At 43.9% G+C, this 25,831-nt stretch overlaps 1 protein-coding gene across 3 annotated transcripts in view; it reads right to left on the reverse strand.

Annotated features, from left to right (window-relative positions):
• ELOVL5 (ELOVL fatty acid elongase 5) overlaps positions 1 to 25,831 on the reverse strand; it is a 97,366-nt gene that overhangs the window by 35,794 nt on the left and 35,741 nt on the right. For 2 of the 3 annotated variants that reach the window (XM_062186288.1, XM_062186285.1), the window contains exon 2: positions 1,604 to 1,669. In XM_062186288.1, coding sequence (XP_062042272.1) covers positions 1,604 to 1,661 — 58 coding nt within the window. In that variant the 5' untranslated portion in view covers positions 1,662 to 1,669. Of the gene's footprint in view, positions 1 to 1,603; positions 1,670 to 18,043; positions 18,100 to 25,831 lie in introns of all 3 variants that reach the window. The other variant, XM_062186287.1, reaches the window with a different exon arrangement.

Below are 25,831 nucleotides of genomic sequence, written 5' to 3' on the forward strand. Positions count from 1 at the left end.
CTTTTCCTCCCAATCTCAGTGTCCTCGTGGGCAACTGACTTGCTTCCCCCTCTCATAGCTTTCTTTCTTTTGCTTCAGAGGGAGATGTATCCCTATACGCTTCCCATTAGGACTATTAGTAGGGGGAAGGTGTTATTGTCAGTTCTGTGGAACTGTGGACTCACATGGGTCCTTTAGGCAAGTGGCTGGGCCCCTCTGTGGATTCTTTTAATTTGAGAAGCTAAGAGATGGAGAGAGAGAGAGAGACAGACAGACAGACAGAGACAAATGCAGAGAGTGAATGATTCACTCCCCCAAATGCCCACAAGGGCCTGGAGCAGGTCAGGTCAAAGCTAGGAGCCAGGAACTCAATCCAGGTCTCCCACTTGAGTGGTAGCGACTCTTGAACCACAACCTGCTGCCTCGCAGGGCCTGTACTGGCAGGAAGCTGAAATCAGGAGGTGAAGCTGAGAATCAAACCCAGGTAAAGAGGGGACCTGTCCATCTCAACCACTGGGCCAAACGCTTACCCCTGCTGGCTACTCTCAACACCTTTTGTTCTCAGCTCTTGGCTTTGGGCTGTTGATTTTGATAAAACAAGTTTACTGCTTTACCATTTACAGTTGGATTCTGTCCCTTACATCTGAAGTAAGATATGCTTTCTCAAAACAAGCTCACCTAGATGGATCTAACTCATTCTTTTCAACTAGTTGTGCCCTCATCACTTAACCTGTGCCGTATCAACGGGCATTAGATGATTTCCAGTCCTGTAACAATGCTGCACTGACCATCTTGGTATGCTGCTTTACAGAATGCATCAAGGTTCTTGGTAGAATAAAGTCTTAGCAGCACAACAGTTGGGCCAAAGGACATGCGCATTTTAATGCCAACAGAAAGCTCCACAGAAGGCTCCAGAGAGCCTGGACCAATTTAGACTCTATTACCATAGACAGCATCCAATACTAGTTCATCTCGACTACACTAACAGATGAAGTTTTCTTTTAAATATATTTTTTTTTTAAATGGGTGAAACATCTTTTCAACTGTTTTAAAAGTCATTTGTAGCTTTTCTGTGAACCTATTTCTTTACAGAAAAGACATTATGGATGACATTAAAGAAGCAATATGGAGCTGATTTACTTACTAAAAGATAACAAAAGATGCAGAGACAGGACAATTGAGTTCAGATGCATACATTTCCCTAGTGACATGACACAAAGTGAAAGGCCATTTTAAAAGTCTTACAATTGCGGTAAGGGAGAGGCTTAAACTCCAACAGCAGTGCTTTTTGGAAGCCAATTTTGCTCTGAGAGTCACAAGAATAGAGAAAAGCATTCTGATGATAATGGCGAGATCTGCGTCATGGCTTAACTGGATCTCCAGCGGAAGTCAGAAGAGGGCCACCACAGCAGCTGGGTCTCTGCCCCAGGAGCCCAGGGACACTCACAACTTCAGCAACTGTCAGGACTTCATCATGGCCCATATCTATCCGGGACAAAGTTTTCCTCTTACCACAGAAAATGCTAACCTTTTCTAGAACCTCCTCATGTAATATTTATAAGTGGCTATAATGAGGATGGGGCAGGAGGGCTGCAGAAGGTAATCAAAACCAAAACCACCTTACCTCGGGGACCTAGCAATGCCTTGAAATAGGTACTAAGTGATGCATCAAAATGTTCCATTTTAAAACCTATTAAAAAAAAAAAAGACATTGATTAGTACTTACTCAAATGGCTTTTCAAAAGTATTTTTTCATAAAAGAATAAATTCTTTTCAAAGAATATGCTGTAAATAAGATAAAAGTTCTTCATGTTAAAATAAACAAAGTTAACTCCCAAAAGTAGCTTCTGTGCTAGTTCTAACTTGAAAAATCAAAAGGAAAGGCACAGTCCCGTGGATTCACTTTATGAATGAAGTGCCAGTTTTCTGAACTTCTATTCTTGGTTCCATAAAAATTCTCTGGGTGAAGCTGAAATCTCAGTGGAGAGAAGAGTGGAATTGGACTGAAAAGTGGCAGACAGAAGACAGCCCCAGCTGGGCAAGAACTGAGACTTGTAAGACAACAAGACAGGAAGAGCCAGAACACGGAATGGAATGCCACAGTGAAAAGACAATTTCCTCTGCATGTTACTTTTATTACTGTTCTGAAGTACTTGATGTATACAAATTTTCAAATATTAAAAATACAAAAAAAAGAGGCATAAATCTTATCATTTCCATTCATCCATAATCCATCAACTCCGTAGTCAGAAGGAACACATGGCAATAGTTTTTGGGTGTGCTTCCAAATATGTTTCCTTTTTGGGGCACAAAAGAGATCATACTAAATGCTTCCTACAATTGTGGGCTGAAACCCATTAACAGATGATCAATTCAACCTAGCATTCAGAATCATAGTGATTTGTGCTTAGTATGAATGAATAAATATTGTGTTATTAAACTTTGGTTTTCTTGCATCATGTTTATGACTATGATGACTGCAGCTGTGATGTAAAATGAATTCTTACTGTGGAGGTCACAGCAAAAAGAAAAATAGAAAGCACTGCTATATGTAGAAATGAATTATTATTGCTGCTTTCATGTAATGAAATGTCCCAGAGATAGTAATCACAAATTTACCTCTACACTTTAAGATCCCAGAGTTTTCCTCTTTTAAGGTAAGATTTATGGCCGGCGCCGTGGCTCAACAGGTTAATCCTCCGCCTTGCGGTGCCGGCACACCGGGTTCTAGTCCCGGTTGGGGTACTGGATTCTATCCCGGTTGCCCCTCTTCCATGCCAGCTCTCTGCTATGGCTCGGGAGTGCAGTGGAGGATGGCCCAAGTCTTTGGGCCCTGCACCCGCATGGGAGACCAGGAGAAGCACCTGGCTCCTGGCTTAGGATCAGCGCGATGCGCCGGCCGCAGCGGCCATTGGAGGGTGAACCAACAGCAAAAAGGAAGACCTATCTCTCTGTCTCTCTCTCTCTCTCACTATCCACTCTGCTGTTAAAAAGAAAAAGAAAAAAAAGATTTATATGTACAAGACTAGTGTCTGCTAATTGTAAAAAAAAAAAAAAAAAAAAAAAAAGGAGGGGGGGGGAGAGAATGATCCAACATGGGAACATGGGAAGCGGGATACACAGCAGACTCATAGAATGACAGATGTCCTAAACAACACTCTGGCCTCAGAATCAGCCCTTAAGGCATTCGGATCCGGCTGAAGAGCCCATGAGAGTATTGTAGGCATGGAAAGCCAAGACACTCTGGAAAAAAAAAAAAAAAAAAGAGGACCTAAATGAAAGATCTCTGCGAGTGAGATCCCAGTAGAAAGAACGGGGCCATCAAAGAAGGAAGTACCTTTCTCTGAAGGGAGGAGAGAACTTCCACTTTGACCTTGTCAGAATAAGATCGAAGTCGGCGAACTCAAAAGGCTTCCCATAGCCTTGGCAACTCATGACTAGAGCCTAGGGAGATTACTGACGCCATAAACAAGAGTGTCAAATTGTTAAGTCAACAACAGGTGTCACTGTGTACTTACTCCTCATGTGGGATCTCTGTGCTTAATATGTTGTCCAATGTGAATTAATGCTATAAATAGTATTGAAACAGTATTTTACACTTTATGTTTTGTGTGGGTGCAAACTGATGAAATCTTTACTTAAAATATACTAAATCGATCTTCTGTATATAAAGAGAATTGAAAATGAATCTTGATGTGAATGGAATGGGAGAGGGAGCAGGAGATGGGAGGGGTGTGAGTGGGAGGGAAGTTATGGGGGGAGAGCCATTGTAATCCATAAGCTGTACTTTGGAAATTTATATTTACTAAATAAAAGTTAAAAAAAAAAAAAGGTTTATATGTAGAGGCTGATATCTTTCCAATGCCATGGCCTAGATTTTTATTTATTGAAGTAGGGAGCATATACCTACAACTTTTCTGGCTATTCCCCTGAGAGAATTTAACCACCAATACCATACAACTTCCAAGAGCAAAGGCAAGACTGGTTTTGTTGGCACAGCTGATAACCAATTAGCAATATTTCTCTTCCTTGGCTCACCACACTGAGGTGTATACAGTCTTTTGACAATTTCAGGATCAATTAATTTATCCATAAATTATTTAATAGCTTTAATAGTTACAATTAAGTCAATCCAGCCCTGATATGTGGGACAGATAGGACTAAACAATGACACTTTGAAAGAAGGATCCACCAAAGTTCTGTCCCAAAAGCTTTCCTGCCCAGGGAGATTTGGAAAGGGTACTGACTCCCTCAGCCCATTGGCTTCACCACGAAGACACCAGCTCCTGTATAGTTAAGTGCCAAAGACTAGAGCAACTACCTCTGACCCTCCTCAATCACACAGCCTTGGTACAAGGTCACTTCTGAAATTCCATAAACAATGTAAAAAACAAAAAGCACTTTATTTTATTTGAAAAGCAAAGAGAGAGAGAGAGACAGAAACAATGAGCGTACAGGACCTAGGGCTGGGCCATGATGAAGCCAGGAATTCAACCCAGGTCTCCCACATGAGTGGCAGGGACCCAACTACTTACGTAAGCCCTCACCTGCTACCTCCCAGGGCGCACATTAGCAGGAAGCTAGAATCAGAAGCAGAGCCAGGACTGGAACCCAGCACTCCGATAAGAGATGCTGGTATCCCAGGTGGCATCTGAACTTCTACACCATATATCCCCTCCAACAAATAGCTTTTTAACATATTGAACTCCCATGACCATTTTGCTCCTAAGCCCTTTTCCTCTTCCAGACTGAATTTCTTCAGGAGACAGAAATCCCTGAAAATCCTCATGAGAACAGATTTAGCTTTGAATCTACCAAAGAGAAGTTTTCTTAATAGCTAAAACAAGGAGGAGGTGGGGTGGAAGTGGGGGTGGGAAAAAAAACACTATATTTCTAAAGTCGTACTTAAGACATCTGAGCTCATTAAATAAAAGGTTTCTTTGGGGAAAAATAGCTAAAACAATTTCTTATTTATCTATGGCTCAGAACGGGTGTTAAGAAGTCAGTCCCTCATCCTCCCATCTCACCAGCCACCATGGCCACTAGCAGTTTTGCTGTCTAGACAACTCATTTGTTGAAAATCACTTAGAAGGGCCAATATTGTGGTGTAGCAAGTTGAGCCACTGCCTGTGACGCCAGCAGCCCATGAGTCCTGGTTTGAGTTCCACTGCTGCTATTTGGAGAGTAAACCAGTCGATGGAAGGTAACTCCCTCCTTCCCCATCCCTCTCTCCCTGTAACTCTGAGATAGCGAAGTAAACCATAATATATATAAAATCCATGTTAAAAGACAGTCATGTCTCTGTGAAATACAAATCACACTAACACAATTTAACTTCAGCTATGATAAATGCTGGACCATTGATAAAAGGAGGACACAGGATTCCCTAAACCTCACTGGCTGTTTCCCTAGCAGCCATCAAAAGGAAGGGAAAAGGAACAAGGCTACAAAGGCCATGACTGTTAGACTGAATAACTGATGGACAAGCTGCTCCCTGGGAACAGATTTACTTTCAACCAAGACATTTTAAATCTAGATCCTACTACCTGATGGGGAATACTAACTTACTAATGAGTCCCATTAAATGTACAATCACCAGATATTAAGCATGAAGGGGCTTTAAAAAGACACAGAGGCATAACTTAAACTGGCACATGATCAAGTAGCTCCATGGTGGATTCTCTGTAAGACAACTAGGCTTTGAAACCCATTATTTCCCACTTATTAGCAATGTGACCTTGAAGAAGTTATTTAACCTCCTATCTATAAAATGGGGGAAACAGCAAAGTAATTGCCTCCACGTTTAGGAAGATAAATTATTTTAGACAATTAAGGCCCTTAGAGCAGTACCTGGCATATAGCAAACTCTCAATGACTTTTTAGTACTGTCTGCCAGCCACAGGACCAATGCCATGAATGTTGTCAACCATCCCTGGCTGTTCCCCAGTCCCTGTCCACTAAATGCCTTCAGTGAGACCTCAGTCATTATGACAACTCAAGGGGTCCTCTGTGAAGTCCTAGCACACCCCTAGGGGGAGAACAACAAATGGTGAGGAGGAGTTTATAACATCTCAAGAGAGGGATCTGTCAGCAAGAGACATTATTTCAACAGGAAAGGCCAAATGAATTTACTCATTAAATATGCAAACATCAAATACTTACTATATACAAAGGGTTGCTAAATAGGGAGGGACAATCAAAGGAGCACACCTGGCAATCTGCAACAGGTGAGACACTCATAATAGAGATGAAGACAGATGCAATAAACCCAAAGCAAAATCCAGGTTGAAGGGGCTGGCATTGTGGCACAGCGTGTTAAGCCACAACCTAGAGCACTGGCATCCCATATGGGCGCCAGTTCCTGTCCTGGCTGCTCCACTTCTGATCCAGTTCCCTGCTAATGGCTTGGGAAAGCAGAGCAAGATGGCCCAAGTTCTTGGGCCCCTGCCACCCACATGGGAGATCCAGATGAAGCACCTGGCAAATGACCTTGGCCTAGCTGTGTCCTGGACATTGCAGCCACCTAGGGAGTGAACCAGCAGATGGAAGATCTCTCTTTCTAATTCTGACTTTCAAATAAATATATAAAAAGATGTACATTAAAATCCAGGTTGAAAATGAGAAGATAAATAACACAAGCTGCATTTACACGTTTAATACCATGCTGTAAAAATAAAATTTAAATAATAGGATTCTAGGATTTAACTCAAAAATAAGCAAAAACAGTAAGGAAATCAATCATTCCACTCTTTTTTTTCCCCCAAAGAGACCTTTTTCATTTCACCCTTTAAAAGGCCTTTCAGATGGCTGCAATCAGTTTTGATTTCTATGTAAGGAAAAGCTGGAAACAGGAGTGAAGAAACATTTCAAAAGGCAGAATATCAATGGGTGGGGTGGGGGTGGAGGACAGGATGGTAGAATATTAGTGGACCCGGGGGAAAAAATAAAAAGATGTTCAGGAATTGTTCTAAACAACCTATTATTACAAGGACACCAGCCTAGGACAGAGTCCAATTTGGGAATCTAGGTTAAAGCAGCTTGATCAAACATAAGGTAAAATTCCAGTCCAAGAGCAGCGAACCCAGCAGCAGGCGACCCCAAGACACTGTGGGATTTCATGTTGGGCGATGTTGGAGAATCCTGTTACACGCCATCTGTCCACAACAATCTGGGTCTAAACCCAGCCTGAAGAGAGGCCCCGAGGAAGCCTCTCATCTTTATAAAACGGAACCACTTCTCTGCAGAAGCACACTCAAGAGGTGACTGTCAAAACACAGTGCATCTGTTCTCGGGAGGCATTTTCTTCTCGGCTTGAGAATTCTTCTCTTAGGTTTAGTGGAACTTTTCACAATCAAACTCTGGAACACACTGAACTCAAAAGATTCTCTAAAAGAATAGATTTGGGAAACAGCGACAATGACATTTCAAAGAGCTGCTTGTTGTTCCCCAACTGTCCAAGAGGAAAAGAGAGAAAAGGGTTGGCAGAGGCCCCTCATCAGTGAGCCCTGATCCGTGGATCACAGGCCAATTCTGGCCTGGACACAGATGTGTTAAATACTTCCCCACTCTCCTCCACCACACCCACAATTAGATACCCGCTGCCATCTTCCAAGACAAAGGTGTTTGTTTCCACTCAAGTTACCAAGAGACACCCTCACTAGAAGTTTCCTTTCATCATTTACTCGGGAAAATATCCTGTTTCTGTCAAGCCAGCCACATACAGAGTAACCCTCAATGCCGTGTGTACTCTCACCATACACAGAACAAGTGCCAGGCCCTGAGAAACATGCAGGGAATGATTCAGTACCCCAGACTATACTCACAGACAAGAGGACTTCAAATAGTTTTCAGACAAACAGAATGAAAAGATAATCTCATTTTGGTACCCAAAAAGCACTGAAATTGGCATTCCTCTGTAGTACCCCCTCCTCACCCAGTTTCACTTTCTGCAGTGTTAGTGACTGTCAGCTACAATCCAAAAATATTAAATGGAAAATTTCAGAAATAAGCTCATGTTACAAACTGCAAGCCCTTCTCATTATCTTGATGAAATTTCACACCTTCCCACTTCCCAGGATATAAACTGTGCCTTTGTCCAGTGTATCCATGCTGTGTGTGCTACCCGCCCATTAGTCGCTTGGTAGCCATCTTGGCTATCAGACTGATTGACTGACACAGTACTACAGTGCTTGTGCTCAAATAACCCTTATCTTATTTCATCATGGCCACAATGCACAAGAGGCAACTCAGATACACCAACGAGAAGCCGTAAAGAGATTATTTAAAATGGAAGTAACAGGTATGTATGAGGGTACTTCACAAAGTTCATGGAAAATGAGATTGAAAGTTTTTAAAACTTTTATTGATTTTTCAAGTTATCTGATAGGCAAGGAAACAGGGAGAAGGGCCATCTATCTGTAGGCCCTCTCGCCAAATGCCAGTAACAACCAGGGCTGGGCCAGGCTGAAGCCAGGAGCCCAGAACTCAATCTGAGTCTCCCACATGGATGGCAGAGACCCAAGCACTTGAGTCATTGTTTGTTGCCTCCCGGGGTGCACATTAGCAGGAAGTCAGATCACAAGCAGAGTAGCCAGGACTCAAGTCAGTCAATCTGATATGAGACGTGAGCATCTCAAGCAGTAACTGTACTGCTGCCCCTGGAAAATAAAGTAAAATAAGTTTTGTTGCATAAATATTTTGAAATCCATGCATATAAGGGGTCTTCAAAAAGTTAATGGAAGTGTTGGGCACTGAACCCAGTGGTTAAGATGCCCATGGCCCGTATCAGTGCCTGGGTTCAATACCCAGCTCTGTTCCTGATTTAGTGTCCTGCTACTATGCACACAGGGAGGCAGCAGGCAACAGCTTAAGAGACTGTGTGTACTGTCCATGTAGAAGACTGGGATCAAGTTCCTGGTTCCTGGCTGTAGGCTTCTGGCCCAGGGCCATTCAGGCATCCGGGGAGTACACATTAGCAGATGGAAATTTTCTCTCTCTGCCTCTCAAATAAGTAATTTTTTTTTTTTTTTGACAGGCAGAGTGGACAGTGAGAGAGACAGAGAGAAAGGTCTTCCTTTTCTGTTGGTTCACCCTGCAATGGCCACTGCAGCCAGTGCACTGCGCTGATCCGAAGCCAGGAGCCAGGTGCTTCTCCTGGTCTCCCATGCAGGTGCAGGGCCCAAGCACTTGGGCCATCCTCCACTGCACTCCTGGGCCACAGCAGAGCTGGACAGGAAGAGGAGCGACTGGTACAGAATCCAGTGCCCTGACCAAGACTAGAACCTGGTGTGCCGGCTCCGCAGGCAGAGGATTAGCCTATTGAGCTGCAGCGCCGGCTTCAAATAAGTAATTTTTTAAAAATTATGATTATATATATATATATAGAGATAGATAGATAGATAGATATCAACTACTTTTGCGCTAAAAAACCTGTCTTTTATTTCCATTTTCCACAACCTTTTTGAAGTATTTAATATATGTATAGAAAAAAAAAACAGTATAAATAGGGCTTGTTATTATCTCTGAGTTCATATTCCCCTGGGGCTCATGGATAAACAGAGATTACTGTAATAATTCCATACAGAGGGGCTGGTGCTGTGGCATAGCAGGTAAAGCCAATGTCTGTGGTACCAGCATACAATATGGGCACCGATTTGAGACCCAGCTGCTCCACTTCCAATCCAGCTCTCTGCTGTGGCCTGGAAAAGCTGTGGAAGATGGCCCAAGCAAGTCCTTGGGCCCTGCACCTGCATGGGAAACCCGGAAGAAGCTCCTAGCTCCTGATTGTTGTGGCCATCTGGGGAGTGAACAGAGTGTGCCTCTGCCTCTCTGTAGCTCTGCCTTTCAAATAAATAAATAAATATTAAAAAAAAAAAATAATGCCAGGGCCGGCACTGTGGCGCACTAGGTTAATTCTCAGCCTGCAGCACCGGCATCCCATATCGACACCAGTTCTAGTCCCAGTTGCTCCTCTTCCAATCCAGCTCTCTGCTGTGGCCTGGGAAAGCAGCAGAAGATGGCCCAAGTCCTTGGGCCCCTGAACCTGCATGGGAGACCAGGAAGAAGCACCTGGCTCCTGGCTTTGGATCAGCACAGCTCCAGCCACTGTGGCCATTTGAGGAGTGAACCAATGGAAGGAAGATCTTTGTCTCTGTCTCTCTCTCTCACTGTCTGTTATTCTACTTGTCAAATAAATAAATCAAATCTTTAAAAAAATAATAATTCCATACAGAACCATATATATTTAATATACAAAATAACTATTAGCAAGAAAACAAAGCAGGGAAAAGAGGGTGGAATCATGGAGTGGAGGCTTATTTTAGGAAAGGTAAGCAGAGGTGGTTGTCCTGAGAAGGTAGCAACAGAGACCAGGTGCGAACGGCAAGAGCAAACTACACGCCCATCAAGAAAAAGAGCGTTCCACACAGAGACAGGTGAGCATCATGGCCCCGAGGCCAAGGAGCACTTGGCCAAGACAGGTGAGTGGACAGCAATGCAGGGAGCCTTTTCTCCCCACTCTTGGCCCGGCGTTCAAGTGTCGCTCAGTGGTGGACAGAGGTCAATAGCATCATAGCGCACCTTGCAGAGAGCATGTGGCCAATGAGCTGGGCACAGCAGAGGGTGCCAGTTCTTAACTGCTCACACAGCAGGGCTCCCTCGCCCTCCTGGCGACAGCCTGCCTTGCCAGCAGCATGCCCTTTTCATTTTCATCTCCCTTGCGGAGTCTCATCTGCTGTGCCACATGAACTGCACAAAATATCTCAGCCAATGATCTCTTCATTGCCAAGCTGGGCCAGCCTGCTCCGCTGGGTAGGCTGGGCACTTGCTGAGTGGCCTGTGGGCTGAGCTATATTTTTTTGTACTTTTCTAAAGTAATGGGAGGCACAGGGCTCTGCAAAAAGCTTGACACTCTGCCTGGTGATCTGGAATTATGGGAACGGAATGACCTACTTTGCACAAGATACCCGGTTGCTCTGTCATGACTGCTGCAGTTCCCCATTTTCCAAGCTGTGTGGGCCCTTGACATCACTTATCAATAACCCGAGCCACCGTATAGGCTGCCTGGGCGAGCTGGGCCAAGTGGGAACACAGCTTCTCTGTACAATTGTACTAGCACGGACCAAGCCCAGGCACTGGGCCTTGCGCAAGAAAAGCCTTGGTCCCACATGCAGCATGAGAACAATCTATTCTTTGATCTTGCTGGTTTCCCATATACACTGTCAGGAAAAGGGACACAGCTAGAAGTGGCCAGCACCTCGCAGGAATCTAAGCATGCTGACATTAAGGCAAAACATCAGTTCCCATCCTCTGTGACTCAGAATTACTAACCTCTGGTCAATCTAGGTGGCTATTCCTACAACACCTATAACTGCAACAGTATCCCAAAGCTTTTCCCTAGACAGAAAATGATGACAAATGGAGTAAGTGCAAGTAAATTAGAATAGTTTAAAGAATCCCTGTTTTTATACATATTTTCCCAAAGATAATCTTGGTTGAAGCCACTTCCCACTATATAATTCTGGAATGTTTTTGGTAGCCGTGCAACTATTATTATAATGGTACCTCATTTCAAGTATTTCAGTGTGAAAAACTGACTGGGGCTTGTCATTCTCTTTAAAATGTGGCTCTGATTTAAATAGACAGCTGAAAGGGACATGCAAATATGAGAAAGGCTAGCACACCTTTTGTTCTGAATCACCCCATCAGACATTAGCTCTGAGACCCCAATCAAGTTCCTGTCACACGTGCCAAGTGTTGCAGATTTTTAGGATCCTTAGGTCTGAATTCAAAAGATCAGAACTGCCATAGCATGAAACACAGGATCCTGGAAACCCCGATAGGAACAGAACCCAAAGGGCAGAAACCAAGTCCCCGAAAGACAACCCTGCTCATGTGGAAAATCTGTCTGTGTACTCGCTGGCTACCCCGCAGGAGCAGTGTATGCCCAGGTGAATTATGTGTGGGAAGCTCAGCAAACATTGGTGCTCCCTCTGAACTAATACCAAACAGTCGTGAGAAACAGTCCCGAGAAGCCTGTCTGAAAGAAGACAAGACTGAGAGCTGATGGGGCAACAGTCCCTCCCTCCTCCTTTCCACTTGGCTTCTATAAGGCACAAGGCAGAACACCAGTGACAGGGTGGGCTTGGCAACCGTGGAAGGAGGTTGCTGTGCCTCAGGGTGAGTAAAAATAAATGCTAAGGAATCTTCTTGGCTATTTCTGAGGCAGGAGACAGCAGAAAGCTGCCCAGTAAATGAAGCACACTGGATCTTAGGGCAAATTGATAAGGTTTTTGTTTTTTGTCTGTTTGTTTTCACAGTTTATTTACTTGAAAGGCAGAGCTATAGAGAGAGAATGAATCTTCCATCTATTGTTTCACTTCCCAAATGGCCACAACGGCAGCTGGGGCTTGGCCAAGCAGAAGCCAGGAACCAAGAACTCCATCCGGGTCTCCATGTAGGTGGCAGAGACCCAAGCACATGCACCATTATCTGCTGCTTTCCCAGGCGCATTAGCAGGGGGCTGGATCAGAAGTGGCTTATGCTGTGCCACCTACATATGTCGGCATCACAGGCAATCCCATTTGGATGCTGATTTAAGCTCAGGCTACTCCACTTCTTTTTTATTTTTTATTTTTATTTTTATTTTATTTTATTTTATTTTTTTTTTATTTTTGACAGGCAGAGTGGACAGTGAGAGAGAGAGAGACAGAGAGAAAGGTCTTCCTTTTGCCGTTGGTTCACCCTCCAATGGCCGCCGCGGTAGCGCGCTGCGGCCGGCGCACCGCGCTGTTCCGATGGCAGGAGCCAGGTGCTTCTCCTGGTCTCCCATGGGGTGCAGGGCCCAAGCACTTGGGCCATCCTCCACTGCACTCCCTGGCCACAGCAGAGAGCTGGCCTGGAAGAGGGGCAACCGGGACAGGATCGGTGCCCCAACCGGGACTAGAACCCGGTGTGCCGGCGCCGCAAGGCGGAGGATTAGCCTGTTGAGCCACGGCGCCTCCACTTCTAATCCAGCTCCCTGCTAATGCCCTCGGAAAGGCATCAGATGGTCCTGTTGCAGCTATTTGGAGAATGAACCAATGGATGAAAGAAGTCTCCCTTTTTGTCTCTCTCCTCCTCTAACTCTTTCACATAAACAAATAAATCATAAAAAAATAAAAAATACCAGGCATTGGTTACTATCCTCACTCTGTCTTTTATGACCTTGTCTAAATATGATCAGAGTCGGCAAACTTGGAAGGCTTCCATAACCTTGGCAACTCATGATGACAGCCTAGGGTGGTTACTGGCGCCATAAACTAGAGTGTCAATTTGTTGGGTCAACAACAGGAGTCACTGTACACTTGCTCCTCATGTGGGATCTCTGTCCTTAATGTGCTGTACATTTTGATTTAATGCTATAACTAGTACTCAAACAGTATGTTTCACTTTGTGTTTCTATGTGGGTGCAAACTGTTGAAATCTTCATACTAAATTGATCTTCTGTATATAAAGAGAATTGAAAATGAATCTTGATGCAAATGGAAGGGGAGAGGGAGCAGAAGAGGGGAGGGTTGCGGGTGGGAGGGAAGTTATGGGAGGGGGAAGCAATTGTAATCCATAAGCTGTACACTGGAAATTTATATTCATTATAAAATTTAAAAAAATACATTGTGATTTAATGCTAAAAAAAAAATAAAATAAAAAAAATAAAAAACTGAAGAACACCAAGATTTAAAAACCACATTTCTTTTTTTTGATGTTACATTAACTTTTTTATTTTTTATTTTTTGTTTTATTTATTTTTATTTAATAAATATAAATTTACATTTTTGCATTGTTGTGGCTTTTCCCCCATAACCTCCCTCCTACCCGCAACCATCCCATCTCCCACTCCCTCTCCCATCCCATTCTTCATCAAGATTCATTTTCAATTATCTTTATATACAAAAGATCAATTTAGTTTATACTAAGTAAAGATTTCAACAGACTGCACCCACACAGCCTCAGAAGATATAGAGTACTGTTCAACTAGTAGTTTTACTGTTAATTCTCATAGTACTCACATTAAGGACAGAGATCCTACATGGGGAGCAGGTGCACAGTGACTCCTGTTGTTGATTTAACAATTGACACTCTTATTTATGATGTCAGTAATCACCCGAGGCTCTTGCCATGAGCTGTCAAGGCTATGGAAGCCTCCTGAGTTCACCAACTCCGATCTTATTTAGACAAGGCCATATCACAGTGGAGGTTCCTTCCTCCCTTCAGAGAAAGGTACTTCCTTCTTTGATGGCCCGTTCTTTCTGCTGGGATCTCACTCACCGAGATCTTTCATTCAGGTTGGTAAAACCACATTTCAAAGAGAGTTGTCTGAGCCCAGAGCTAGGCTGCTGGCTGACTCGGAAGTGTCAAGATCTCAGGTCCAGCCTTGGGTGTGCTGGCTGCTAAGGTGATGCTGGCAGGTAGCAGTCAGCTTGCTTTGAAAGCTCCCTTTCCCATGAAATCAGTCAAGCTGCATTCCTTTTGATATAAAAAGTTATTGCTGTAGTTCAACTGATGCCTGGCACAACTTCTTCATAATACCTTTCATTTTTTTTTGAATTGTCAGAGTTCACTTAAAAATGAATTAAATGAGCTGAGCTTACAAGTACATGAGAGGCAAAGGGTCAAGCTGAGAACTGCCTGCTTCTCTGAGAACTGCCTGCTTCTCCCTCTTCTCATACCCACCCTCCCTTTTAACACTCAACTTGGGTCAAGTAGGCATGGGAACACTCTGTGAGTTGGCTGCCAGTTACCCCAGATCACAACACAATTCAATGGTGCTTTGATTTGGCAGTCACAACACTATTTCTTGAGTGTAATAAGCTTCTTCTAGGCTGGGAAGATTGGCTCCTGAATGGAAGGAGGAAACACACCTTGCTCAGAGATGTTACTATACAAAAGGCCACGAAGGAAAGAACACGGACCTCGACGACAGACTCCCTCTAAAATTAAATAAATGACATAAATTTAAATAAATGACAACTCTGGGTTAAATCTTGGCCTCAGAAAAGCACATCTGCTGCATCAACAGTGACCCCTCTGACTGCATGTGGTCGTCCTAGTCAGAAGCTGTGAATCTGTGCTTCCTCTCCAACCTCCATTCTGAGGATGTAACAATCCCTTAACACTCTGATAAAGTCATTTCTTCCTTCCTTACATTATATAGGGAGGAAAGGAACACAACCTTATTCGAGGTCTCAGGTAAGTAACTGCAAAACCAGGTACTGATATGTTCCAGAAGGCACCGCACCAGGTTAGCTCCACAGTTAAGGAAGGCAGAATTACCCCATTCTGGAACAGTGGACAATTTGAGAAGGGCAGGGAGGCTATCAACTGCTACAGCACTCAGCGTTCCCCTGTACAAAAATAAGCGCAGCCACGTCAAAAGGGAAGCGTCTCTCTCCGGCTCTTCGGTTGCCCCCAGTTAATTAAAAAGCAATGTGCTAACCGCTGCTGAAGGACATTCCTGTAAGGCAGTGGACAGTCACCCTGCGGCTCCCTTCTGAAATGAATCACCTGAGGTCCTCCCTCCCTGTTCTCCCTTGTGTTCTATCCTTTCTCCGTGGACCAGAACAGACCTTAAAAAGCCAGTCCCTGACACCCCCACCAACTCCCAGCCCCACCAGGGCCTCCGGCAATCTTGCTGTCTGGACCACTCAGAATACAGCAGCTTCCACTTCCACAGGACTTGAACGCTTACATGTTCAGGAATTATGGCAAGAATTGCAACTCAAACTCTCCTAGGACAGGTACTTCAGTGTGTTCTATGAGGACAATAATTATCTTCTAGTGATACTGTAGACGAGGCACTACACCTGCTAGTACAGAATGAAAAGGAAGGAAGACCCCAGCTTCCTAAAACCGGGACTATATCCCAGTCACTGAGGCCACTGCCCCGGGGAAAACCGCCTCAATGCTGGTGATCTGGAACCTAATATACGTATTCTATCCTTACCTAGTACTGGATCTGAAAGGCATTTTGTAAGGCATGAAACAATAAAAAATGAAATACACACACATATACCCCTTAAACAATCAAGGGAATTTCTTTCCTACTCAGAGACAGATGTATTTGTCTAGCCTTGGAAGGCAACACATAAATACACTTGATCTAGAAAAAACTCAGAGACTTTTTTTTTTAGCAGTGGAAAGCGGACGAAGATATCATTTTAGAATTTTAGTCTAGCAAGACTATCATTCACAGCCAAAGAACAGAGTGTACTGTCAGGTTCAAAGTTCCCCCAGCTCTCCACAGGGATTAGCTGTTAGGACAAGGACCCCACTCACCAATCCACTTAACAAACAAGCAGTGGGAGAAGGGTTCCCCAGCACAGGAAATCACCCTGTGCCGGCTTACAGTCTTAAAGGTGCCAACTTCATTTTTTTTGAAACCAGAAGAACAAGACCTGGGGACAGTGTTTGCTCGGGTAAAGCACACTCTGTCGTCTGGAAAAACAACAACTCATAAACGAACGCTCCTTGCTGGTAGGTGAAAGCCAGGGTGCTGCACATGGACTTAGAACTGCACTCTCACAGAGACCTTTGCTGACAGGGACCAATGAAGGCCCCCAGGGCTGCCGTGCAGCAAGGTAAATGATCCACTGAATGTGGGGATGGGTCACCTCGTGACCGGTTTTGTTTTTGTGCTCCCAATGATTCTCAAAACGACTGCTCTTCACGCGACCGCCCCTCTGAAAAGCAGTCGACTCCGTGAGTTCACACTTTCCTGTGTACCAAACCGAATACTGCTAGTTAGGAAAAGGACAGTGACAGACACACATGCACATGTTTGCTGTCCCCTTGAAACAAAAAAGTAAGCAGTAGGCAAGGACACTTGGGGGGTCACCCTGTTTTAGGCAGCAGTGTGGAGAACATGCTCAGGAACTAGCCTGCCCGTCTACATTCAAATCCCTGCTCCACCACTTACTGTTGTATAACCTTGGTTAAGTTACTCACCCTTTCTGTGCCTCAGTTTCCCAGTTTGTAAAATGAGGGTAAGTACCTTCCTCATATAATTATGTTAATACAGGTAAAATGCTTCGGACAGTACATGGTACACAGCCTAGTACTGTATTATCATGGCCCTACTGCAGACTTTCAACACTGATCAATGTCACAACCTATGCTTAAGACAGTTCTGCTACACTGTAAGCTGGAGTTCTGTGCAAGGAGCACGAGCAGTGATGCTTGCCCACAGCAGTATCTCACAGCTCTGTGATTCTCTGTTGCAGACGGAATCACATGCCAAAATGGATTTGTAAGAGATTCTAGACAAATTCCTTTGCAATGTGAAGGGGATGCTGGAAGAGCAGATCAGTGTCAATCCCATCGTTAATACAGAGCCAGAGGAACTAGTACCTCATCTCCCTCTTTTGTACTCCCAGCAACTAGCATATGATAGACACTCAATAAATTCGTTTGCTGAAGAGAAGGCTAGGTGTACAAAGATCACACAGCTGGGGTGGAGCCAAAATTTGGACACGAGTTTCCTACTCGATGGTCAAGCACTCTTACAATACCCCAGGCAGCTTTTCAAGGTAGCATCTCCATGTATTTATTGCTAAGAAGATGATGACAATACATACCAGTACTGGTTGAACTCATACAACTTTATCTATTAGAATATGACGAAGATTAATGTAATTTTATTACTTTAAAAGATTTATTTATTTATTTGAAAGAGTTACACAGAGAGAGAAGGAAAGTGAGAGAGAGAGAGAGAGAGTGAGGTCTTCCATCCGCTGGCTTACTCCCCAGTTGGCCGCAACGGCTGAAGCTGCGCTGATCTGAAGCCAGGAGCCAGGAGCCTCCTCCAGGTCTCCCATGTGGGCACAGGGGCCCAAGGACTTGGGCCATCCTCCTCTGCTTTCCCAGGCCATAGCAGAGAGCTGGATCAGAAGTGAGGCAGCCGGTCTTGAACCAGTGCCCATATGGGATGCTGGTACTGCAGGCAGCGGCTTTACCCGCTACGCCACAGCACTGGCCCTGATTAATGTAACAGTGTCCAGGAAAAAAAAAAAAACCATAAAACACAACTCACCTGTCCATCTAAGAATGTTTGGTAACAGAAGCCCTAGAAATCTCTGTACTCGAGACCTAGATGGGAAGAAAAAGGAGCCTCATTTTCAAGCTCTCATCATCACTTCCATTATATCTCAATCAGTGAGTGATAAAATGATAGACCTTCTAAAGTGCTGTGATTATCAGTTATACTGTAATTATCTGTTCATGTGTCACAATCCTCACCAGGTCCTACGCTCTTCAAGGGCAGAACCTCTGGTGTCCTAATTTGCATCTCTAGAGAGCCTGGAACTGAGGCTGACAGACTGCTCATTGCTAGAGGAAACCAAGAATGAATGAATGAATGAATGCCTTTCCAGAGTTCCGTGGCAGTGGGATCTCAAATCTGGCTACAACTCAGAAATCCTTGGGAGCTTTAAAAAGCACAGATGTCTGGGATCTACCCCTAGAAATTCTGATCCAAGGGTCTAGGGGCTGAGAAAATTGTCTTTAAAATCGTTGTATGCAACAAACTGGGCTCCCAGACTAACAAAATCCTCTGTTAGTTCAATGGCAGTTACACTGCCAGGGCCTACACCAGCAGGATGGTCTCAAGGACAAGCTACTTTTTATTCCAACAAATTATGTTACAATTCTCTGTTTGCCCTAACTCCACTAGCCAGGAAAGAAAAGTCATTTCCTTCCCAATCATCTCTCAGATGAAATAACACCCACCAAGGCAGAGATCAGCTCTCTACTTCTCCAACACTAGGTCACAAAGCACACACCACATATGATTAACATGCATTAAACAGTACAAGTTTTTCCCTCATTTTGAAATGTTTTGGTAAAAATTCCACTGTCGGTGCAGGAGACCCTAACACCTGCCACCACATCCTGAGACAGGAGTCAGGGTGACCCAGTCTGTAAGGCCCATTGAAGGCAGGGAACCCATTTATCTTGCACCCTTTGATCCTGAGCAGTTGTTCTTGGCACACAAAAATATTAGGTCATTACTTTCTTACTCATATTCAAGTGGGGGCAGCTTAGGGTACCAATGAGTGGCTGCTGCTGCCACCAAATCATGCATATACTTGGCCACAGCCAACTAGGTACATTCTTTGGGAGGAGGCAAGGTACAGACAGGAAAAACGAGACACTGGCTGAGAGATGCAGGCCCCAGCTCTGAACGGAGTCACTTCCTATTATACAAACTTCATTACCTGGGCTAGGTGATCCCAAGCTCTCTTCCAGTGAATCTGGTATTCACGGAAGGCAGACTCTGAGATGGATCCAAGCATCCCCTTCTCCTGATACCCACACCCTGATGCAGTGCCCTCCTGCATGGAGCCAGGGTTATGTGGGAACAACAGAACACACATAGGGATGGTCTGTCACTTCTAAGATTAGGCGACAGGCAGTATGTGGCCTCCGTCTGGGTCAGTGGCCTGTTTCTGTTTCTCAGAACACTGGCTCTGGGGGACACCAGTTGCCAGGTTGTGAGCAGTCCTGCAAGGAGGTCAATGTGGCAACAAAACAAGGCCCTCTAAGAAGGGCACGTGGGGGCTCAGCAGATCCTCTGGCCCCACTCCTTCCCAATGATAAAGACTCAGCCAGATCCACCCAGCTAAGCCTCTCAGGATTCCTGATCCTCAGAAACTGTGACATAAGAAAGGTTTGCCTGACCTTTGCTTTAGGCACTCTGGCTTAGGCTTCAGGCCAACTTTTACAGCAAGTACTTCTATCCATGGACACTCTGTCTAAGGTAGTTAGGGACAATCGACAGGCCTTGGAATACATACTGACAGATCAAGGAGGAACGTGTGCATTAGTGGAATCTGCCATCTCTAACAAGTAGTATGTTTACTGAAAGAGACACTAAAAAGTTCTATGCTCGAGCTAACTGGTTTTACAACCTGCAAAGGACAGCCTATCCCCACCCACTATCTGAGAATCAACAGAATATTTTCTTTCCATCCTAAAGGCACTCCACTTGCAATCTGCTTTATTCCAGTTCTGCTCATACTGACTGATAAACTTGTGTTTCAGAATTTAGCAACTTCTGAGAGTAATCATAACCATGTGAGGAACACAGCCATCGGTGGTGACTGAAAATACTTCAGCTCATGAAACATACTCATTAGATGAGATATGTCAAGATTTCAAGACCCACAACAGGCAGGGCCTGCATTCAGATCAGCAGCAAGTAGATACAGAAGATATGATGAGTCTATGCCCTTCAGCATTTCCTTAAGATTAAGGGTCAGAAATCTCTGAGGGGGAAATGAAGAGAGAAATGTCAAGGAAATAGATTAAGTTCATGAGCCGGAGGCCATTCCTGCCCTACCCCAATGCAATCCTATCATCAATTAGATGACCCCTCACCAAAATGCACCTCCCTTTACCTGGGACCTGGGGGCAGCACTATGTAACCACTTCCCTCTTCGAAGCTAATAAAAGCCCAGTGACAGGGAGGGCCTTTTTTCCTGTCTCCTCACCTCATGGATCCAAGTCAAGCAGAGCAGGGTATGGAATTCTCCCCTGCACCTTTCCTGGCCCACTCTCCCTAAATGAAGCCCTCACATCCCTGTGTATTCTTCTCACTTTCTAAATAAACATTACTGTGCTGCAAAAATAAATAAATAAAAAGAAAGGTATACATTTTATGTTGCTAAATTTCAGCATAATTTACTACTCAGAAACAGAGAAAAAGGCTTAGGAATTAATGAAGTCAGTGTTGTTAGACTCAAGCAGGCGGCAGGGAACCTTTTTTCTGCCAAGGACCTTTTGGATATGTGTAACAGCATTCACAGGACACACAGAACTATTAACTTAAAAATTAGCTTACTATAGATTTATTGAATTTTGAGTCCCACCTGCAGTTGCCTTGGCAAAACCAGATCAAAGGACTGTGCAGGCCCTTTCCAATCCATGGGCCAGCCGTTCCGCATCCCTGAGAGGAAGAGGTTCTGAAAAGTCAACGCTCCTTTCTCCCTTGCCAGCCTGCCTTTCGGTTCCTACAAGGCAGGCACCGATTCTAAGCTTGGCTTAATGAAGCAGAAAAGCTCCCCCTTGATCTCACTTGAACTGGGAAGAGAAAGGAAAGGATTGCTATTTTTAGTGTAGAATTTGGTCATGAAAACAATACACTTGATAACTCGTCCAAGAGAAGGGATCTAACACACCAACATCTATTGTGTACCTAACTTTTCAAAGACTCAATAAGGAATTAGCTCCATTTTTTAGATGAGGAAACTGAAGTTCAGAGATTTTAAATAATCTCGTCAAACAAAAAACACAGATACTTTATTAACTCCAGGTTAATGTGCTGTCTTCTATTTTTGTTTTTTGGTTCCTGAAACCAAACTGCAACTTTCAATGCTAACATCAGGAAATTTCTGGGCACACTAGGAAGAGTTGGCTACCTTACTTTCTATTAAGTATCTCATAATGTTAAGCGACGTTGGAGTTGGTTGCAACTCACCACACAGTTGATTTTTAATGTTTATCTTTAAGCAATCATTTGGCAGCTTATGATCTGCAATGAATTTTGAAATGTCATCTATTAAAAAGAAAACCACAAACCTCTCCAGTTTTTAATCTCACAGCACCCAGGAAAGGCTGTTGTGGCTTTTTTTTTTTCCCTTGGGAAAGAGTAAAACAACTGCTGCTTTTGTGAAACATTCTAGTAGCGTGGAAAAATTCCAGCTGAAGAGATTCTGCAAATTTCCATTCAAATAGCAGTTGAGTCCACACAGCACACTGGTCATACCCCCTGGGTCTCACCAGATCCCGCGGTGTGGCTCAAAGAGCTGACAGATGATCACAGATGACCGCAGAACTACACACCAAGTCCCATGCTCTGGCAGCAGCGAGTAGGGCACACACTTTTTTCTTCTACAGACGCTCAAAGACAGTCAACTGGCACTATGGGAATTCAACCCAGACCATGCTACTGGCAGGCAGAGAGGTAGGGTTGCCCAAAAAAGACCCACTAGGACGGTTATATCATACAGACAGTAACAAATGCTGCCGAGGATATGGGACATCTGCTGCTGACAATAATTTGGCAGATCCTCAAAAGTCAAACACAGAGCAACAGTATTAGCCAAAAACTCCACTCCTGCATAGATGCCCTGGAAGAAGCTCCTGGCTCCTGGCTTTGGATTGGCCCAGCTCCAACCGTTGCAGCCAATTGGGGAGTGAACCAGTGCACTGAAGATTTCTCTCTTTCTCTCTCTCTCTCTCTGCCTCTGAAATAAACACATTAAAAAAAAAAATTAAAAAAAAAAAAAAAAGAAGAAGCTATGGGCTCCTGGCTTCAGGCCCCAGCCATCACAGCCATTTAGAGTGAACCTGTGGATGGAAGATCAAGCGCACTTGCTCTCCTCTCTCTCTGTAACTCTGCCTTTCAAATAAATATTAAAAAAGATATTTAAAAAAATTTCTCTGGCCAGCGCCGTGGCTCAACAGACTAATCCTCCACCTGTGGCGCTGGCACATCGGGTTCTAGTCCCAGTCAGGGTGCCGGATTCTGTCCCGGTTGCTCCTCTTCCAGTCCAGCTCTCTGATGTGGGCCGGGAGTGCAGTGGAGGATGGCCCAAGTCCTTGGGCCCTGCACCCGCATGGGAGACCAGGAGAAGCACCTGGCTCCTGGCTTCGGATCAGCACGGTGCGCTGCAGCACGGTGCGCTGGCTGCAGTGCACCGGCCACAGCAGCCATTGGAGGGTGAACCAACGGCAAAGGAAGACCTTTCTGTCTGATTCTCTCACTGTCCACTCTGCCTGTCCAAAAAATATATATATATATTCTCTGAGTTGGTTTTTTTTGGTTGTTGTTGTTTTTGTGCAAATTGTTGACTCTTTACTTAGTAGAGGGTTGGTCTTCTGTGTATAGTTAATCGAAAACGGATCTTAGTGGAGAATGGACTGGAATTGGGAGAGGGAGGAAGAAGAGGGTTGGGGAGAGGGGGTGGGAGGGCGGGTATGGTGGGAAGAATCACGATGTTCCTAAAGTTGTACTTCTGAAATGCAATAAAGTTTGTATTCCTGAAATAAAAGGTTTCTTTGGGGGGAGAGGGAGTGGGCGGACATTGGAACCAAACAGGAAAAAAAAAAAAAAAAAAGAATATTCTGCATCTGGGCTACATTAATGTCAGCATCCTGGTTCTGATCCCATGCTATGGTTCTGTATGACAAAGAGTACTCAGGATCTCTGTATTCTTTAAAATAATTTTAACTATTTGAGAGGCAGAGAGAGACACACAGACACACAACCACACAGGGAGACAGATGAAGAGAGCACCCTAATATCTGTTGGTTCATTCACCAAATGCTCATGATAGTCAGGACTGGGCCAAGATGAAACTGGGAGCCAAAAATTCAGTCAGGTCTCCCAAGTGGGTGACAGCAATGGCAGGTACCCAATTACTCAAGCCACCACTGCAGCCTCCCAGGTCCACGTTAGCTGGGAGCTGGAGGTAGGGACTGAGCCTAGGCACTCTATATGGGATACAGGCATCCAAACTAGTGTCTTAACTACTAAACTGAATGCCCACCTCTGTATTCTCTTAAAATTTCAAGTAAATCTACAATTATGTCGGCCTAGTTTTTAAAAAAAATTTTTTTTTTTTTTGTAAATCCACAACAGCTAGGAAAACAAACCAACAAGCCAGTCTAAGCATTTTTTTTTTTTTTTTTTTTTAAGAAACCAACCTCTCCAACCCAATGGTAACTTTTTGGGTATCTATGACTGCAGTAGGTTGTGTTGGAAAGGGATAGTCTCCATTCACTACAGTTAAGGCCTTTCCTTAAATGCTGGTATTTTAACTACTCATCAGTCTCCTAGCAGTCTGACCTAGCTTCCCAGGAGCATTTACTTACCTAGACTACTCTGGCGTTAGGGATGGTATTTTGATGAGCCTAGTGTTCTGATTCACTGCAAGGATCACACATTTCACACAGAGGTTAGTTTTTGAAGAGTAAAATCATCATGAAGTACTAAACACAACCCTCCTGAATAAAATAGACTGGATGATTCGAGGCATATTTTTGATCACCAAGTACTTCAGAGTGAGAATTGGAAATGCCATTATCTCAACTTTACAGTATGTATATGAGTAGGCATGGATAATTGGGATAAATCTGTTAGGACTCTACAGCTTCACGTAAGAAGTTCCTAAAAACAGTTTGCTTCCATAACCATCTTCCTTTCTCATAGATGGAATGATACAACATCATCAATAATTTCAGACTGTCAGATTCTATAAGTTTTTGATGATTAAAAAAAAACAGTAAGAGCTTACTTATAAAAATGAAAACTGCTTTCTTCTATTGTTTGGATCATTTTGTCAACCCACTGAAACACACAAAGGGGTTAAGAAACACTTTGACCATGTTGGGGAATCTTGTCACTGTGAATGCAGTGTACAGGGTGTGCCTGGGACAACCAGGAAGGAGCCATTCAACGCCCACAGCCCTCCAGAGCACAGTGGATGAGTTCCAGAAATGGATGAGATGATTTCTATAACCCTCTCTGGAAAGTCTCCAGCAAGATTAGAACCCTTCCTGGCAATGCCTCTCCCCTTTTCACCAAGTACTACTTTCCACAAATGTGTCACTGTGTTTAAAACTCCCTTGAAAACCATTAAAGGTGACAGACTGAGAATTAGGCCCAAAGGTGATTACATTCTAGTGGAACTACAAGGATTTCATCTTGTCATACTAATGTAACTGAATATTCTGACTGGCTTATAAGATTTTTCCTCCATTTCACTTCTCCCCAAATAGCAATACTCAACTCTAAGCTGTCATAAAAGCCATTTTGCTGTAACAAAATGAAGGAAAGCTAGTGATCAAATTAGCATGAAGTCAGTTAGGTATCCAAATACCACCGGTATACCAAGGGAATGACACCAACTGGTCCCAAAGTGAAAATTAAAGACATAGCTAAAGAAAGAGAAAATACCTGTTTGGGTAAGGAAGCTATAAAAATTCCTTCCCAAGAGTAATCAGGCAAAAAATTTAGAAAAAGACTTTAGATGATAAAGTGGCACAAATCATTGTTACTGAGCCCCAAACATGTGTAAGGCACTATGGTAGGTGGCAGGTACAGAGAACACGGTCTGTCTCCTGAAGCTCAGAATCCAGCTGTCATCCTATGGGAACACATATTTTCAGTTCATTTCAAAACACAGAAATTCAGCACAATTAACAACAGCACATCACAATCACACAGAAACAGACACACACACACCCCTCTAAAAGGTAAGAACATGTGGAGGCATGGAGGAAAGAATTTAACATGGTGTACAGTATCTACTTCGATTTAGAAAAGCTATCGCATTTTTCCCATGCAGAATCAAATGAAAACAATTATGTAAGGAACATGAATATGACTACAGAAGTAATGGCATATTTAAAGTGTTTTACTATTTTCTCCAATAATTTTTTTTCATATATGTGAACAATTCAACATAGACCACCAGGTTGGAAAAGGGAAGGAAGAATGTCTCAGTCAGCTTTCTCCATTATGACAAAATTTCACTAACTTGGTGGCTTAAGCAACACGCATTTATTTCCTCCAGCTCTTTAGGCTGGGAAAGTCAAGATTAAGGTGACAGCAAATTTAGTTCCTGATTAAAACCTTCCTTGTAGCCTGCAGATCGCTGAACTTGGGAGGGAGAGGAGGCAGTCTCTCTTCCTGTGCTTATAAACATACTGAACTAGACATAATCACCTCCCCAAAGCCTCACCTTCCCACTGGGGCTTAGAAGGCTTCCAGGCTTGAATCTGGGGACCGGGAGCACATATTCACCACAACAGAGAG

The sequence above is a fragment of the Lepus europaeus genome, chromosome 3, assembly GCF_033115175.1.
Source record: "Lepus europaeus isolate LE1 chromosome 3, mLepTim1.pri, whole genome shotgun sequence".
Classification (NCBI taxonomy): Eukaryota; Metazoa; Chordata; class Mammalia; order Lagomorpha; family Leporidae; genus Lepus; species Lepus europaeus.